This window comes from Sparus aurata, chromosome 1 (genome assembly GCF_900880675.1).
Source record: "Sparus aurata chromosome 1, fSpaAur1.1, whole genome shotgun sequence".
NCBI lineage: Eukaryota > Metazoa > Chordata > Actinopteri > Spariformes > Sparidae > Sparus > Sparus aurata.
Genome location: NC_044187.1, coordinates 35,761,259 through 35,781,272, shown reverse-complemented (window position 1 = coordinate 35,781,272; position 20,014 = coordinate 35,761,259). Strand labels below are relative to the sequence as shown.

The following is a 20,014-nucleotide window of genomic DNA, read 5'->3' as shown; positions in this document are numbered from 1 at the left end:
TACTTTACTGCAAGGCTGTGTAATGTGGGGAAATAGAGTGATCGTTCCACCTAAATTGCGTCAACAGGTGCTGGAAGAACTACATGACCATGGCCCTGGCCTGCAGCCCCATGGCAGCGAATTCATATCGATTTCTCTGGCCCGTTCGAGGGACGCATGTTCTTTGTTGTGGTTGATGCCCACTCTAAGTGGCCTGAAGTCATTGGACTCAACCACGTCAGAGAAGACTATTCAAGTACTTAGAGGTCTGTTCAGCCATTATGGAGTACCAGAAGTGCTCGTTAGCAATAATGGACTGCAGTTCACATCGGAGGAGTTTGCCAGCTTTTTGACATCTAATGGCGTTAAGCATGTGCGCTAAGCTCCTTTCCACCCTGCAACTAACGGCCTCGCTGAACGATTCATACAGACTTTTAAACATTCGCTGAAGTCATCAAAGGGAACTGCAAATATTCAAAAGCGACTTGATGCCTTCCTGCTTCAATACAGGAACACGGCGCATACAACTACTCAGGAGACACCGGCAATGCTGTTCCTGCACCGCAAGCTTCGCACTCGCCTGGAGCTGCTAAAACCAAGTGTAGCAGCGGTGGTGGATGAGGCACAAGGCGCCCAATGCACCTACAGGGTGGCGTGCTCCAAGGCAAGGACATTCAGCGTCGGCGATCCAGTTCTTGTCCGGGATTCACGGAAGGGGGAGGAAAAGTGGACAGCGGGAACCGTAACATCACAGGCTGGTCGAGCATCCTACCAGGTCAGTGTGGGACCAACACACCGGTGGAATCGGCATGCGGACCAGATGATGGTGTGTCACCCTAACATCGTCCAAGCCACAGCTGACGTACATACACATGACGTACGTACGTACGTACCCAGCATGGACAGTCCGCCTGCTCCGCCTGACACAGGTGGAAAGCCAGAGACATCCAGCCCTGTCAGTGAGTGTGTCACTACATCCGCAGGTCAGTCGGACATTGCCCACACTGACACTCCAGTAACACACCAACAGACACTGAGCCGGTACCCCAGGCAGGACCGCAAACCACCAGAGAGACTGACTCTTTAAACTGGTGAATGTTTTGTATGTGTTCAGTTAGAGAGTGTCGTCTCAAGCAAAGGGCAGAATAATCCCTTGACACACTCTAGGCGATGGGGCAGTCTACCCCCTTGCCTAAGTTAGTTATTTGTTACTCCAAGTTATAAAACGAAATGGGTTCATCTGATGTCGATATTTAGTTGAGTTTTACTGTGCCCCATCAGGCTACTGTTGTTATGAACGGCCAGTAATTAAATAAGAGGGGAGGAGTTGTGATGTATTGGTAATGTTCCGCCACACCAGTAGGGGGCGATCTGCTACATTGAATTGCATGTCTATGCTTCAGTGAATAAACAAACCAGTGTGGAAGTACACCTGAGTGTGGTCGGTCGTCACTAATGCCGTTAGCATATTGATGCTATACTAAGTGGTTATATTATTACCTGTATGACTAGAGAAGTCATTACACTCTTCTTCTTACCTTTTATTATATTATTTATGTTTTACTATAATTATTGTTTATCGTTATATTAAATTGTCCTTTGGCTGCTGTGACGCACCAATTTCCCCATTTGCGGGACTAATAAAGGAATTTCTGATTCTGATTCTGAAATAAAACAACACATAATACTGAGTGGTATTATTTATCATTTGGATCCGTGTGTCGACTGTGTTCTAATTTTTGGTTTGACACGTTCAATTTGGGTGAATAAACACTTTAACTGTCTTTTAAAACTACACCGAGTATGAACATCAATGACATGTTACATGTTACTCCATTCAGCTTCAATCAATGTATTCATCCACTGCTATTTGTAGAAAGTATTTTAATGGCCTTGCTAAGATACCTGACACTGAATACATCACAACCTCACTTAAATCATTACTTTGCAAATTGAGGAGTCAAACATTTTTCTCATGAGCACATGCTATTAACGCTATCATTAGCACCTTATGAGCTGAACCAAAATCCAAAATTGTGTCTGGCACTTTGACTTGGTCTTTGAGGACAGGAGGACATTTAGTTATGCTAATAATATGTTTTTAACACAGTTGGTTAATTGCTGAGGCAACAAGGCTAATGCAAGTGCAATGTGACTGTCATTTTGATTCAGTAATTGCAAGTCAACTGGGGATTCACAAGCAGAGAGTGCACTTGAAATACAGACACCCTGTCAATTATTTTTATTTTATTCATCAAAAGTGTGCTGCAAGTTTGTCCTTCTATTACACACACTGTCTGCTAGACAAAGACCCTGAGCATTTGTTGCATGTATGTAAACAGCAAGAGTATATGCCTGTTGTTTCTTTAAAGACCCAAGCTTTTTGCCTTGAGGTGTGTGGCTTAATGCATTAAACATTTTTTTTTAAAAACAGCCTTTGTGGTTGTCTGAGAAGATATTTAATGGAGTCATCACCTGGTTTTTTACATATCCAGTCCCTCTTGGATCGCTTTGGATCAATTCTTAAAACTTATTAGAATTTTTTTTTTTTTTTGTTTAAATCCAACATAGAGCTTGTTCTGACACTTTTTCATACCGCGACTTTCTCACGCGAGATTATGCGCAAGGTTTTGACCGGTCCGGATGTGCATTGTATTAATATGTAATGAGGCGCGCGTTGATTGGCCGCATGAAGGACAGAGCCGGAATGGGGGGCGAGCCTGCATGCACACAGACTCCAAAACATAAACAGCCCCCTGTCATGGCGCACACACTAAATGACGAACCTTACGGAATTCAGGCATTTATGTACGAGCCGGAGTCGGAAACCGAACCGGAGAGTGAAGAGGCAGAGACGGTGGAAGAGACACGTTTACAGCAGGATGTCTCTGAATGGTAAATTCATTTTTTTTCCCTTCTTACTTTTCACACTCGTGTTTTACATGTAAGACCTGAGTTTTAATGCTGGTGGTGACGATGTATGGCGTGAAAATGACAGAGAAATAAGCAGATTAGGCGTGCTCACTCTGGCTGAGGACGGCTGTGAGCCGATGCATTATGCAAGTAGCCTCCTGTGGTAACGTCACCACAGGAGCAGAGTCAAAATCTCGTGCTTTAGGGACGCGCACTATTGTGCGCTATTCCTGTTCGGAAAAAGAGCCAAAGCGAAAAAAATAAGCCACTTTCAAACTCCAGCTTTTCAGGCAAGTTTCAACAGAGGTCCAACACCAATATGCATGATTTAACGAGAGAAATTGCGATATCCGGGTGATGACTCCCTGACTGACTGATTTTTATTAAGTAGCATTTGAATGGACAATAGTGTCCCAGCTTTTCAACTGCTGTCCTGGTTGTTCAGTATGAAATCTGTCATGTGGGGATGAGACGGATTGCGTCTATCACCTCCTAGGAGAACACACACACTCATTCTCTCAGATACCCTCATTTCTACACTGGTGCAGCACACACACACACACACACATGCACTGCCAACAAATATGTACACATATCCACAAATGATCACACACACACCACACAATGTGTCATATGGTGCAGACGCATGGCAAGGATCAATTTTAATTGTATTCACATTGCCCTATTCCTGGCACTGCAGTCTTCTTTGGCCTGAACCATATGTTTACAGTCTTAGTAGGAGGATCCCTTGGGCGAGTGGCACATCTTCCCACAAGAACCATCCAAGGGTCTCTGGTGCACGGTCGGCTTACTCAAAGGGCTTGTAAGGATAGCAAGGCTCAGCCAGAGGTGGAAAGGTCCTGGAAGTCTGCAGGCCTCAGAATGTCACGGGGACATGAATACACTGTGTTTTCCAATATATACAGAGATTCTGATTGTGGATGCCTGTCAGAAGAGTCAAAGCCACACCTCTTGCATCCCCTCCCAGCCAAGTGACTCAAGCCAAGCTTGTCAGGTTGCTTTAAACAAGCATAAGTTTAGTGCACAGATGGAAATGCTAACGAGAGACATGGATGTTAATGAGGAAGAGCAGCAGTCATTTATTCAGAAAAGGAACAGTACGCCAGGCAAAATATGGACTGGTGGAGGGAAGTAGAATCTATTATGTAAAACGATTTTTTACCCCACTGAGGTCAGGTCAACTGTGTAATAAATGCAAAACAGTCTGTGTGTGTGAACTTTGCTGTGTTTTTCATATTTGCTGGACTGCTTTCTTTTCCATCAATGTGGATTTTACCAGATGGTTAAGTGTAATAAACAATCCCTCCTCCAGTTCAGTTTAGTACCTCTCACTTTCTCCCGACCTTACACCCCCAGCTGTCTCTGTGCAACAGAGTTGTGATCCTCCACTCTAGAGTGGAGTATCACAGCTGACCACTGATCCTGTCACGGCAGACTTGGCCTTCATGTCTTGTGATTTGCTCTGAGGACTTTCGCAGTGCTTATCAAAGTGCCCTGCCTGCTGATTATCTCTCCAAAAGAGCAGAGACCAAAGCTGTGAACACACAGACTGTTGGATCAGGCTTTTTCACAGGGGCGAAAATGGCAGCGTGCTACATCAAGGGAAAAACTAAGTTTCAAAGTGGCATACACAGCATTGGTTACACAGTACTAATTATTCAAAGTACTACCTCCCAACATGTTAATGTATTACTCACAGACCCTTGTGGTGTTTTCCTTCCTGGTGTTGGGAATAATTCAAATTACTGTTTATGCAATTTGTTCTTTTGTCACAGACTTGAAGGAGTATGGTTTGTGTTTGAGACAGAAAAGACCTAGTTTTGTTTTATTTTCATTTCATTTAATACACGTTGGGGTAAGCAGACAGGCTAACAGTGCATAATGGCTTTGCAAGACAAAAAACAGTGACAATAATTTTCAAAATTAAGAATGTTGAATGAATAAAATGTGAAAACCATACCTGATGTTTTACTGGGAAGCAGTTGCAGCAAGTGTTGAGTGTGCATTAACAACATAGTAAACATTTAATCATCTAACATATGTTTGCTAAAACAGAGAGTTGTTGATTCTTTAGGACATATATGGTGGGGTCGTATGGGATTACAATATAAACTAGAGAGGCACTCAGTAGAGTGCATACCTCCTCCAGGGCCCAATGGTCACAAATGCTGTTTTTCCACCAGCCCTTTTGGCCATACCGAGTCAAACCGAGCCGAGTCGATTCTCTTTACCATCACCAGTTTTATTGTGCCAAGTTGAGCCAATCCGCACCAAGCCATGCCAACAATGGTCCTGCGCCGGGACATCACTCACCTGTAGCCAACCGGTAACAAGCCCACGTCTCCACCTCAATTGATACGTTTTTAAAAGTCTGTGCTCAACACTCAGTACTTTTGTAGCTTCTAACTGAATCCCTTTAGTTTCTCTTGTCCTGTTCACACTTTCAAACTTCTGCTGTGTGTGTGTGTATTGTGTTCATGTTGACTTTAAAGGGATATTCCGGTGTAAATTTAATCCATGGTCTAAACCACCGTGAAACTGTGTTAGACTCCCTCTCGAGAGATCAAGTTAGCAGACCGCTAATTTACGGAGTTTTATCAACCTCAGAAACGACCGCACAACAGCAATACATTGCAGTAAATGGGTCCAAATATGAACCGCCACCAAAAAGCCACAAATAAAGCTCAGAACAGCACCAAACTTCAGCAACAGTACAAATAGGGTCTCAGCACATAGTCCGGGGCATCTAACCTCCGCTAGCTTAGCTGGATTTCTACAGAAAAGCTGACTAAATTTACCACTCTTCTGCAGCAGCTTCCTGTTGACGGGAAGTCCCGACGACTCGATTACCGAGTGCAGTAGAGTTCCGCGGCTCATTGATGAAAATGTATGATTATGACTCCATGGAAATGCAATCAAAGTTCATATGTGTCTTTCCTGCCAGTTTATAACAGTTATTATCGAGAGCGGACAGGGAAAAGAACGGAATTGAGCATTTGTAATTGCACTCAGTAATCGTCGCGTCGGGACTTCCCCGACCCGGAAGCTGATGGAGGAGAGTTGAAGTCTGTTTTTAGCTACCCAATAGCTTCCCTAGCTAAGCTAGCGGAGGTTAGATGCCCCGGACTATGTGTCGAGACCCTATTTGTACTGTTGCTGAAGTTTGGTGCTGTTCTGAGCATTATTTGTGGCTTTTTGGTGGCGGTTTATATTTGGACCCATTTACTGCAATGTATTGCTGTCGTGCGGTCGTTTCTGAGGTTGATAAAACTCCGTAAATTAGCGGTCTGCTGACTTGATCTCTCGAGAGGGAGTCTAACACAGTTTCACGGTGATTGAGACCATGGATTAAATTTACACCGGAATATCCCTTTAAGCTCTTTTGGGAGTCATGTTTAGTGTTTAGGTACTGCTGGTTAAAACGCAACGAGACAGGATTCAGTGCACATTGGTGCTGTTGTACATCAGCTTTTTTTCGACCCCAGCTTCCTCTTTATGATAATCGCTGATTTAGTTTCCAATGTTCATGTATGTTTATTGAAAGAGATTTGTTCTCCAAGCAGAATCTTTGCTTTTTGTGCTTGAAAGGGCTATAAGTAAGTTAGCGGAAAGATGTCCTTCTCCATGGCAACGTCCTCCAGCTTTTCCCGATGGAATCGCAAGTCACATAGTAATTCCTCCCATGTGGTCTGGGTCTGCCCCAGGGGTTCCTCCCAACTGGATTTGCAAGGAATTCATCAGTTGGTGGCCCGGAGAAATCCTAATCAGAAGCTTAACTGGCTTCTGTCAATGCAAAGGAAAAGTGTTTCTCCTCTGAGCTCCTTCCAGATGTCTGAGTTCTATAAGATTAAGAAGTAAAGTTCATTCATATATTTCAGAAGTTTACTATTTACATATTCGTGTTTACAGAATTATTATTAACACCTTTACATATTGAATGAGAATGAATGAGAGCCAGGAAGTGTTGTTGCTTTGAAGCTGCTTTCGCATGGAGAACAGTTAAACACAGTTTTAGAAGTTATCTCCATCCGTCTCCATCCTGCTGTCTCTTTTTATCAATAGTGATCCAGTCACCACCACCAGTGAACCCTCACATTACAGTTCTAAACCTGTCTTTAAGTTTGTTGGTAAAATGCTTATTCATCCCTCTTGCTGAGTGTTAGATGAGAAGTGTGTGCCAGATTTATTCTTGACTTCCTGCGTGCTGCCTGCCAACCTCAGAGTGTCTACAAGACTTCAAAAGGTCGCTTTCATAGTGATTAAACATATAAGACCTCTAGATGTTTCTTCTTGTCTTTGTACTAGGCTAACCAAACTGCCTGCTGGCTGTGGTATTACTTTTAGTGTATATAAATGAGAGTGGTATTGATTTTCTCAACTACCTCTTAGGAGAAAAATAAAATGTCAAACTAATGCTTTGAGGGTGAGCTCAGACACCCTGTGATGACAAGTCATTTTGGCCACCTGTATCTGTGATTTAATTATTTTGGTCATTCCCCAAAGCTCATGACCATAGGTGCAATTTGGAAAGGTTTGAAAGTCTGAAAAAATGTCAACTGACAACAAATGTCCAGGGAAGCATCCACATCTTCTGATGAGTCACTAACCCTTCTGCTGATCTTCTGTACACTCACTCGTGAACAAGACCAGAATAAACTTCTAATAAACTAATACTAATAAACTCCTTGACTTTTGATCCTGGTTTTAGCCCAGGGCTATAAGCAGCAAGTAACTAAAAGTGATATTCTTTGATTTCAGTCAAGACTCTGCAGCTGCATTTACCACTTACTGTGAGTGCCTAATGCTAAGATATTAATGGTTTGATTTTCCTCTCTTTACAGGTGATATTGATTCTCACCAAGCTGTACGACTTTCATATTGGCAGTGTAACTGAGAGCACTCTTTGGAGGTAAGTTGAAAGGAAATTTTTATTCACAAAGCATTTACAAGTAAATGTCTTTGAATATTGTAACTCTGCTCAGGGTGACAAAGGTTAGAACTGGCCTTGTCAGACTATCCCATGATTTGCTCGATGTTTTAGCTAACTGATTGGTCAAGATGAAATGTTTTCTAGAGACATGTTTTCAGCATCTTACTTGAACAACTGCGGTAAACTCTTAAAACATAATGCTAGGTCTTCCTCTATGTTTTGTCCCCTCATTGATTTTCTGGAACAACTTTGAACCATCGGTCTCTTTCCAACTGTCCTCCAATCACCCCTGTCCTGTGCTCACCCACTCATCTGGTGCTATGAACAGAATGTTCCATTGTCATGCACGGTCAGACAGGACACTCAGACTGGAGGATGCTGTTTGCCATGCTCTTGTTCTAATGTGTTATGTGATGTACTCTCCCTTCCATGCCCCTCAAGGGAATAAACACATAACAAGAATGCTTGTACAGAGTTAAAAATATACTAAAAGGATACCAAGGGATAGGTAAAACATCTTTGATGAGTTGAATTGCATGAAACCCATGTTCATATCTGGATGGAACACACATACAAATATTTTTGTTGGACTTTTAGGATGATTACACACACAAAAGCATCCTCAAACCATAGCTTGAAAGTACAACCAAGTATGTAAGACAACACATTCTCATACCTAAATGATTACGTAGGTCAAAAGCCAGTGACTCCCCAAACGATCAGTCACTGATCAGTCAACATTTACATTTACATTACCATTTAGGGCATTTAGCAGATGCTTATGTCCAAAGTGATTTACAATAAGTACATTTGTCAGAAGAAAGAAACCACAACATATCACTGTCAATAAAGTAAGAATGAAAGTATAGAAACAATTTTCAAGCCCTCATCTGAGCATAGTAGCTGCCATTAATCAAGGATACCTTAATTACATACGTGCTATGATGTAAGTGCTGAAGTTAAGAACATACATGTCATGCTATGCGGAATCAATGTGAAGTCTGAACAAGTGAGTCTTGAATCTTTAGCAGAAGATGGTGAGTGTCTCTGCTCTCCTGAGATTGGTCAGGAGTTTGTTCCACCATTAATGCGCCAGAACAGAGAAGAGTCGTGACTTCGCTGAGCGTCCTTTGTTTGCTCTCAGCAATGACGTTACCAGCCGGCCAGCTGATGTAGTGGAGCGAAGTGCTCTCGCTGGGGCATGTGGTCTGACCAGTGTGTGGAGGTAGACGGGTGCAGTTCCACCACACGAACCCAGTGGAGGTCATGGAGGAGGGGGGGTCCAGCCAAGAGTAGTAGTCCAGGTGGGAGATGACCACCTAAAGAAAAGCTTAAGGAATCAGTATCATACTGAAGGAGCCTGATTCCTGAAGATTGTCTTTGTTGCATAACAGGATAAACATGTTAGAAAAAGAAACTATAGATTAAAATGATATATCCAGCCTGAGCCACTGTGATTATCCCTAAAGCCCAGTTGCATATAGACCCAAAGATACTCTCGTGACAAGCACCACAGATGGCAGAGAGAGGACATACTGTAATGCAAACTTAAGCTGCAACTGCATTTCCTTACTTCATACTCCATGAACTAACATGCCGCCCCGTCATGTTATATTCAGTGCTGCCTCTAAAGGCTCTGCTCTGCCTCTGCTGAAGGAGCTCTCAGATAATCAATGAAGATTCTTCTTGGTGGTCCAAGTTAAACCAATAGAACAAAATATGCTTCATGTAAGAAGGAAGCAGGGATGCATTATAATCAATCCCTCTCGTGTTCTTGCAAGACCTGACTCTGATTGATTGGCTTTGTTGGTTGGGTTATCCATGCTTGACTCAAACTGTTATCACAGTAGCTCTGGTAATGTCAGTTTAGGGCTGTTTGTAAGTTGTAGTTTTGTAGATAACACAGCTTGGGTGGAGTGAGCTGAGGCAGCTTACAACGTTGACATCATGGATGTATTAATGAGACGAAGATGCATGTTTAAATATGGGGCTGAAGCATTTCACTTTATGTTGGCTCTCTGAATGGGATAAAATAATTCAAACAAACAGCTCTTCTAGAGGCTCCAATTGTTATTGAACTGAACTGATGCAATTCTGATAAAGATTGATTTTGCCAAAAATGCATTTGCAGTTATGTAGACACTTCATTTCCAATACCTGTGTATGGGTAGGAAAAGCTTTTTTGGGCCAGTGTGCATCACATGCTGAACACTGAAGTTGCAGTACTTTGTGCGGCCATTACACCAAGTTTGCTTTACAAACCAGCTCCAATCCTGGTGGCTTGGCTGCTGTTTGTTGTAATCATAAGCAATAGCGAGTTGTGTCATTTCATAACAGGTCAATATGATTAGATGATCCTAGACAGCTTGTAGCCAAACAGCTGATGGATGAGTCGCCTAGGGTGAAGCATGAATGAAGCAGCCTATTCCTATCAGCAAATGCAAGCATTAGTTCAGTGTTCTGCCTGGTCATACTGGAAGACTGGAAGAGAGGAGGGTGAGTCATTCCAAATTTGCTGTCGCCGGTATCATGGCTGTTAACTCTACAAAGCTGACAGCTAATTTGCTAAAGTTATTTCCCACTGAGAAATGTGAGAGGTCAGAGAGAGAAGGTCTATTGGTAGTGGACTGGGTTTGGGGCTTAACTAGGGCGTCTGAGAGTTAAGTAACCAAGCCCAACCCAAACACAACAGGCATCCTGTTATTTAATGTCCAAATCAGAGATACTGAACACCCCACAAGAGCTGCAGTTTTGGAGATGCTCTGACCCAGTCATCTAGCCATCAACTTGTCAAACTCGCTCAAATCCTTACAACTGCCCATTTTTCCTGCATCTAACACATCAATTTTGAGGACAACATATTCACATGCCGCCTAATATATCCCACCCACTAACAAGAGATAACCAGTGTTTATCACTTCACCTGTCAGTGGTCATAATGTTATGCCTAATCAGTGTATATATCTCACTTTTACAAAAATATAAACATTTGTTTTACTTGCATCTATGCATGCACTCATACAAAACTGGCATTATGTCCATTGACCACACATTACCCAAACCAGGACATAATTTCTCCGGTGGTCAGGTACTGATGGGTCCCGATGCGGTTTGGGTTGCGTACCCATGCTTGAGTGCTTACCTTCCATACAGTCAACAATTAATTCAAATGTATTCTAGTTATTCGCAAGTTGTAGGTCCCTTCAGGATAAAAAAAAACAAAAACAAAGGTCAGGTGTGAAAAAAGGTTTTCATTCAAGTCTTGGTTATTAAAGATGGTCCAACAAGAAGACAGTGGGATTGTAGTTTCCTAAGCAGCTTTCATTGATGACAACCTGGCTACCTTGCAAGCTCCGCAGCTTCAACACAAGTCCTCTACTGCAGGACAAAAGGCACAAAAAAACTAAATCAGTGTGCAGTTCAGGTCAGGGTGATGCCATCATCTGATAACGCTGCATAAGCTGGCAGCTGCATAAAGTGTTTGCAGATTTCAACGTAGTACATTTAAGGCAAGCCAACAGTACCAACAGGATGTCTGAGTGTTATCCTCTGCTGCAGAGCTAATTGTATGACACAAATAGGTGATGATTGGACTCACATAAACCCTGGCACTGTCATCACAGTTAAATGCACATGACAGTTTAATTCTGAAGGGAAGACGTAATCAACTGAAGTAACTTATCCATGATGTGAGAACAGGGACATTGCAGCGCTTGAAGATCAGCGTTATTGGCAGCACTCCCAGCCCTGTCACTCACCCACAAAACTACAGTGAGGGGGGCAGCTGTCCATCCTGGCTTGAATTTTCTAGTCCATCACTCTCTCAAAAAAGGCATTGTGTATGTTAAAAAGGAATCAAAAAGAGAAAGACAGAAGATGTAGCAGCCATTTTCTTGAATCAGCTCAACTGTGGCAGTGCTGAGAAACCTTGCTGTCTCATGTCAGGTCCGCTTCATGATTCATCTGTCTGTCCCTGGCTAATTGAGATCGCAGCTCTGATAGGGTTTGAAGAGGAGCAGTTGAAGTGAATGTTTATCACTTCACGGCAAGATGGCTCAAATAGCACGTTTAACGCTGCCTTTTTGCAAAGGTCAAGGCAGTGGCAACACCTCAAAGTATCGCCCAGTCAGTCTGTCAATTTTAATGAACATCCTGACCTTAAAGAATGAAAGCTGATCAGTCAGTCCATGCATAATTTTCAAAGGAGCCTTCATATGTGCGTGGTTTGAGTGGAAAGAAAGAAAGGCGAGCTATTCATTGTTGACAATAAATCAACTCAGCAAACAATTCTTCTTCAAAGTTGTTCAGCCTCTCTCATCTGGCCTCTGGAGTATTGTCCCTCAGTGGATGAGAATTTATCAAATATGACAACCCCTGTACTCATTTGCAGGTATTCAGAGTTGGGTAAATTAATGCCAACAACAATGTCAGGTTGTATTTTCCTCCAATCAATGCACAAATTTGACATATCCTATACTTCCCAAACCCAAACCAGCATTTGCAGCACTTGTTTTCTGTATTTATACAGTGAGTTCAGAGAAGTTGTGCTTACAGTGTGTTACTGAATTACTGCGCTGGAAAGTTTGATTGATTATGTTGCATTACCAAAACACACAAAAGCATAAAGCAAATCAGCCCATATTGTATATAAAGGCTGAATTATATGTAGTTTATGCTCATAGTACTATGAGTCAGATATTATTATATTGCAAAAGATATAGTTACAGTATAGGACATGTTTAGCAGATCATTAAACACCGAATCCTGAAACTGAACTGAGAGTCAAGATTGCAACACCCTGCCAAAAATCAGTTCACAGATTTCCAAATGTACCGTAATCCTCTAGACCCAAACACTCAGGTTATAAGAAACAGAACAACAGTAATCTAGTCATAGGTCTTGTGTTTTCATATAAAAATTGCGATTGACCGGCCAGTACTCCCTGCTGTCTCCTCGTCGCGCACCCCCACCACAGCAGAACACAGCATTCCACTCTGGTATTGACAGCCAGCTGTCCTATTGTTTACTGAATGTAATGCGATATGATTTCGAGCAACAAAGTCAGAATATCTTTGTCACTTTCCATAGCAGAGCTGTTGTGGTCAGTGTCTTTGACATCTTGTACGATGTCTGTGCGTGATCATGGCAAATTGTTGTCCTGGAGACACCAACTGTAGCAGTGACTTTCACATAGGTAGCTTTGAGTACTTTGTTATGTGTATTCTGATATGTCTATCTCTCTGTCTGTAGAGATATTTTTGTCAGCATGATAGCATCTCAAATATGCAAGATACAAGCAAATAGATGCAGTCCACTAAAGGGGGCCTGAATTAATGAATACTGAGTTGTCATTGGTCTGATTATGGACATGTTGATGGGTGCTGCAGCTGGTGTAAAGGTTTTGTTTATTGCTGCTCATCCTTTGCATTGTATTGACCTGTGTGTGTTGATTTGTTCCCCCTGACATTTAAGTGTGAGTTCTGGACTTGTATGTATGGACTGAACTGCCTTGATCTCTCTTCTTGAGATCAATATCTGACTCTGAAAGAACAGAAGAAAAATCAAGATATGCTTCAGTCGTGGCTACCTTGCGACTGACAGGTCTCTACCAGAGCACGTCCTCTGGTTCTAAGTCAGATCCTATCAGGATGTCCTCCACAGCTCCACCGTCTAGTCAAAATATGTTCACTTGCTCTAAAAACATGGCAGTGTTTGTAATGCCAAACTAAGGGCTTTGAAATGCCAAACTCAACCAATAGGTGACGTCATGCTGGGATTACACTTGATAAGAACAAAGCCCACCTGCAGTACTACTGAACCATATAGTCATTTTAAATGCCTCGCTTTCTCTGCAGTGCATGCAGAGTATTATGCTCTCAGTGGTCTGAGATAGGCCAATCAATATCTTTGAGAATAACCCTCAACAGCTCTCTCCCAATGGACTTCCAAATGATAACCAAAATAAACATGTTGTAATGGTCTGACCTTTTATTTTAACCTCCCGGTTATATTGCTATGCTCTTATTCAGTTTGTCCCATTTCATTAAGGCACATTTATACACCAAATGATCAGGCAGTTGAGTCTAATTATTTTGATTTAATTGGTCTAATTCTCGCCTTCAGCAAATTAACACTGATCTGCTAAAAACAAAAAGAGCATTCTCTTCATTCTTATTTGTCTGTTATGAACATGCTGATTACAGTTGTAATGATGTTTGGTATGAAGAAATGTTTAATATGTGGATAAATGCCTGGAAATAGTGTCACAAAAAAAAAAGAAAAAAAAATGAAAGTGATTATGAATTGTGAAGTTGCAACAGACAACTGCTGGGGAGATCTTTGTCTGGCACTAGTTTCTTCAGGCTTGGAAAATGATTATTAATCTTATCAAGAAGTGACACAGATGCTTTACCCATTTTACACATACATTTCAGGCTACCAGTCATGAGGTATACAGTTTGACAGCGTTTTCTAAACTCTAACTATGACATAGGGCGTTATTTTCATCTTGTAAATGAAAAGACAGCGGTATGAAGAGCCATGGATTGTGAAAGATATGAGCATTGCCAGTCAGGGAGCATCTAAGAAAAAGCTGCTACTGGTTACATAATGTTAAAGCTTTTCTGGTCTGACCCATGAAGCAACTTAAATTCAGTCTCAACCTCTGCTGCTTCTTTTGTGAGACATTTTACCACATTGCTGTATTAGGCAGGTAAAAAGATTTGAGTTACTATAGGAAAATTCAAGTGTTATAGTTGATTTAGAATTAAACTCCAATTTTACACATTGAAATATGTTTAGAGGTATGGGGACTACTACTGCATATGTAAAAAAAAGTCAGATAAATTGCGTCCAGTGATGTCACTCAGTCCCTACATTGCATTGTGGGTAATGTAGATGCCAGGATATGAAAATGACGAGGTATGCATTGAATCAAAAAGTGGTATATTACATTATTATAAATATTTTTAAACTGCATGATGAGTCCAGTAGTCTTGTGTGTGGTGTAGTGAGTGCAACGCTAATTCGGTAGACTGATTTTTAAAACTGCTTATATTACCCACAATGTAACTAAGCCCTCACGGGAGTAAATTCATCATGTTATATGTAGCTTCCTCTGGAGCCACAAAAGGCTTTATAATATTTTTCACATATGCAGTAGGACTGCTAAAAACCTTAATGTGTAAAATAGATAGAATTACCCTTGAATATTTACAAATATAAAATGTAATCTGATTGTCTATGATGTCACGGCATGTGTCAATAGAAAGTTCAAAACTCATTGTAGCAGAACCAGAGATATCATCGCCACCACCAGAAGTTCAAACAGAGTCTCTCCAAAATCTGCTCCTGTTTCTCATAAAACATGCCTATAGATCTCCTGTGTGCACCTTTGCATCTGCATACCAGAGAATATCTCTCTATAAAAGCAAGGAATCTCTGTCTCTCTCTCTCTCTGTGTGTGTGTGTGTGTGTGTGTGTGTGTGTGTGTGTGTGTGTGTGTGTGTGTGTGTGTGTGTGTGTATGCCTCAAATATCTCTTCGGATCAGGATCAGACTGACCTGAGAGTTTCAACATGGCTGCTGCGTGGTTCAAGGGTGTGCGACTTCGCATTTGTTTGGACTGCAATGATACCGTTAATAAATTATTTCATAAATGCTTTACAAATTCCACGAGCATTGTCCACCGGAGCCACCACAGTCACGTGCGCACCAGAGCCAATCACTGCACACCTTAGCCATGTGCGCACCAGAGCCAATCACTGCAGAGCCCACCTTAAGAAACAAGCGGATTTATACCTGCAGCGGCGCGAGCTGGACCGGGATTTTGCCGGCGGTTCGGTTCCGTTCTGTTCTGTGCATCTAAACTGACTGTTGTGGATTAATGAGACTAAACGAGTGCGGACCGAGTCTGTTCGGGTCTGAGGAGATCCGGAAATGCGCGGACAACAAAGTGGAATCGGAATCTGTGGATGTTCGTGTGTAGCTAGCGGCTACCTGCTAGCTGCTAGCCGCTAGCTACACGGCCCACCTCCCAAGTCGACGGACCGGACCCACCGGCACGTCCAAAACCGGACTTAGGGTAAATAATGTGCTCAATGCTTAATAATGTGCTTTTTCGCGAACATTGCCGTCACGTTTGCATTGTGTCTGGTGCAGGAAGAAACGGTAAAAACAGGCTTTTGTCACGAAAGTGTCCAAGCAGCGAGTTTGGTTGTTGAGGAACAGGAAGTTGTGGGAGGGACGTAGGCGGATGAATGACAGGCAACGACGGTCAGTGTAGAGATAGCGATATTGAGAGTTGAGAGATTTGTGACATTTAACTGTTTGGAGTGTATAGTTAGTGTGTTATGTAGTGTTTGGTGTAGTGTGTTAAGTGTGTAGTGGAGTCGTTTTTTTTTGTTTAATGAGTCAAAACAATGAGGAGACTGCTGAATGTGGAGCAGGCAGTGCAGCTCTTCATTCAGCTGGAAGGAGCTCAGGCAGACCTGAGCATTGCCTGCACTTAAATGTAAATAGTTACATATAACTTTGTAAATGTTTTAAATGTATGCACATATTTAGCAAACAACAATTTATATTTGCATCATAAGTAATAAAAAATGGTTTGTTAAACATATAAATAACTTTTTCTACTCAGATTTTATGTTTTTTTTTTGTGATTTTAGGTCCATTGTGTAAATACAGTATGTCAAAATAAAAAAATAACTGTACAGTCACACATGTGAGGTTGTGCTGAAAATAATGACACCAAGTAAATAGTTTTTAAGGTGAAATATAATGGCAAAATCAAAAATAGTCAAAACGGCCAATTGTACCCTGGAATATCGGATTTCACAACAAACCTAAATATCCCTGACGCCCCACCGTCAAACACAGCCTCATTTGGCCATCCATGAAAAAGCTACTTAACCTCCCACTTTTCTATTGTGTGTGTGTGTGTGTGTGTGTATATATATATATATATATATATATATATATATATATATATATATATATATATATATATATATATATATATATATATATATAGGAATACATTTTTCTTATGGGCACTGCACTAGTTGTATTTAATAAACCAAAGATATGTTTTCAAAACATAATCAATGCCTCCATGCTACTGTCATAGAATTAGTTATTTCTGTAAACTGGTGCCCTAGTTAAGTATTACTGTACTCTTATTGGATGTAGTCATTTGAAAATGCAGGAAATCATTCAATGTTCTCTGAATTCAGTCATTCTTGGCTGAATAAGTAACCTTCATATCAGCTGAGATAATATAAAACACACAATCTCACTTTTTCACAACAAAAAAAGGGATTTAATCTCTGTTGAAAACACCTTTTTGATGGCTCTGCATTCTGTGACTGTGCTTTTATTATCAGTTCATCAACTTTCACTTGGTTTATTTCATATTTGGACATCTACTTGCTTTTGTGTCTTTTACAAAACACTTTGTAACTTGAGTTTGAAATGCTAGTAACTAAGAATGATCATATTTTCAGCAAGGACAGCCAGTTAAATGACCTAAATATACAGGAAGTTGGAACCTGTCTCTTTAGAACAGATTTCCACTCCAGATCAAATCAAGAGTAAGTAAAGGTCAAATGAAATCATCATGTGCCATCAGTGGATGTGCACTACCTCGCTTCTTAGAGGGCCATCATTGTTGGAGGGGATTCCCTTCCCTAAATTCATGGACCATCAAAGAAAGAGGAAGAGAGGAGAATGCTCTGTGTTATCACTCCCTGGCTGCAGACTCGTCCTCTCCCACAGTGCTAGTATGGGGGTCATCTGGGGGTGAGCAGTGACATCCTCTCAAATTGCATCATTTTGCTGAGCATGCTCACAGGCTATGTGATATTTCACAGGTCAGTGCGTATAATAAGGGCTTGGCTCTCTCAGAGAGACCCACCTGATGTCTGTGACCTTTTGCAATTGGACTTGGTATTTCCCTCAAAACCTTGCCAGATTGGGCTCGCCAGAACTTTTCAAGAGCACTTCAATGAAAACACTCTAGAGAGGATAAGTTTAATACAGCTACTGTAGCCTCTCCAAAAAGGGAATCAAACAGTGAATGGTGTGGTGGATAAGAACAACCTTTTCTGCATGTGGCAACTGTGGCAAAAATATATGACTAAGTGAATAGCTGCCACACATAGTGAAGAATTTAGCAGCCGAAGAGCCAGACATTTTCCCCAGAAAGCAGAGCAAAAAGGATAGTTAATATTTACATTTGAACACACAGTATACATCAGGGCTCAAGATAATGGTGTCCTGAGGAGATAACAAATTGAGATGCAGGTATCAGCGTATGACATTCTTCTAAATCAAGTTCTCTATATGTCACTCTTATAATGCACGCGAGGCATACATGTGTTCTCAGCAACAGCATTCAGAAGACAGGACCCAAAAAGCAAAGAAATAAAAAGTCTCTAAACAGGCATGTAAAAGGATTTTTGTGGAAAAAAAAAACAAAACAAAAAAAAACACTGTAATGATAATAAACTGTGATTAAATAGTAGAGTCATCAGTCATCAGTCAACAACAGCTGTGTCAGTGCTATTTACATTCACTGGCAGGCTACTCAGCGCAAGACCTACAAAAATGTAAGGCATTAAAATCCAAAAAGATGCAGCTAACTATTTACAGCAGACGCAACCTATTTTTTTCCACGACAAAACTGGGCCGACACTGTGTACATAAAATCTGACCTGCAACATGCAGGATTCAGTGCTTCCTGCATCGACACTTAACCATGAAATACATAAGTCGGGCTCTGAAGAATCCTTCACTGTGATCATATCTGAAGAGCAGAAACAACAAGAACTTGTTTGATATCCCAAGTTGCTCCATCATCCACACACAACCCTGGTCATAATCAGGGCTTTTAATGTTAGAAATACAATACATATATTACAGATATCACAAGTGTCCATTCAGTGAGTCAAACACAGTCTTTGTCAGACAGAACTAGCTGGCCTAGGAAGCCCACTTCATGAGCAGTTTTTGACCTGGAGTCAACAAAAAGCCAACACACTTCCATTCATGACCTCACATATGTTACAATGTTTGTTACTCCCCCTCAAAAAAACGACAGCAGTGAATTACAGGCATCCTAATCCAACATAAACTCTGCATGCTGCTTTAAAACAAACTCCATGCGAATTAGAGCAACCCTTTGTTTCTGCCTTTGTGCATTAACGCGCCGTTAACACATAAATCACCCTCGCTCTTATTAAGAGGTAATTTATTCTGACCCCTTCTCGCAATATTTAAATTCTTACCTTTTTAATTACACTCTCTTGGGCTTTTCCTCATATGCTGAAGCACATAGTCATTTGCTTGCTGTCATAACGGCAAATGGTGGATTTCATCACAAGGCTTTAGTCTGGAGGCAATGTGGGAATTCATTCCATGGCCATTCAAGGGCATCTCTCTTAGAGGCAGCTCTGGTTTGTTTCCTGTTAATGGTAATCAAATCTAAGTCTTATCAGCCATCCAGATGTTGTGGTGATTAACAAATTTTTTTTTCTCTACCCATTTAAGAATGTTAAACTGATATTTCTTAGTGTTTAAAAGTTATTAGATTTGCAAACTGGCCATATCACGCTGACTTTTTTCTCTTTTGCTCCTGAACTAATGAATCTGTCTAATGGATTCGCAGACATACAGACAAGTAAATGAATACAGCTCAACTGTTTGCCGACAGCAGCAAGGAGCCTTAGAGCTCTGACACTGCTGCTTATCTGAGATGACACAAATATTTCCACAGAGGGCAACGTTCTGACATCCGTCACATGGCGCTGGACTGTGGCGGCTGGTGATATTGCTGGTGGCGTGGGTGCTATAGCTAAGTACATGTTTTGTTTTTGCCCATACCACCTGCCCGATGCTTGCACAACAGTCACTTATATATTCAGCGTCGAGGCCACGGACACAGATCTGTTGAGATTGTGGACGAGTTGCAGCCTACGCGGAGAGAGGCTGCCAGGACTGCTGAATGTGTGAACAGCATAAGGGTGTGTGCAAAACAGAAAGAAAGTTTAGAGAACGTTGGAGGAAAGTTTATTATTCATCTTCCCTCCTTCTACTTATTTTACCTGGGAAAAACTTTACTTTCACATGTTTGAGTTATAAGTTCCACATGATTGGCTCTGGAGCTGCTTAT

The 20,014-nt window shown here is 41.5% G+C and overlaps 1 protein-coding gene across 1 annotated transcript in view; it reads left to right on the top strand.

Moving 5' to 3' along the window:
• Positions 1-20,014, top strand: part of sorcs3a (sortilin related VPS10 domain containing receptor 3a) — a 265,841-nt gene that overhangs the window by 103,545 nt on the left and 142,282 nt on the right. Inside the window, exon 2 of the mRNA XM_030429062.1 lies at positions 7,755-7,822. Coding sequence (XP_030284922.1) covers positions 7,755-7,822 — 68 coding nt within the window. The remainder of the gene's footprint in view (positions 1-7,754; positions 7,823-20,014) is intronic.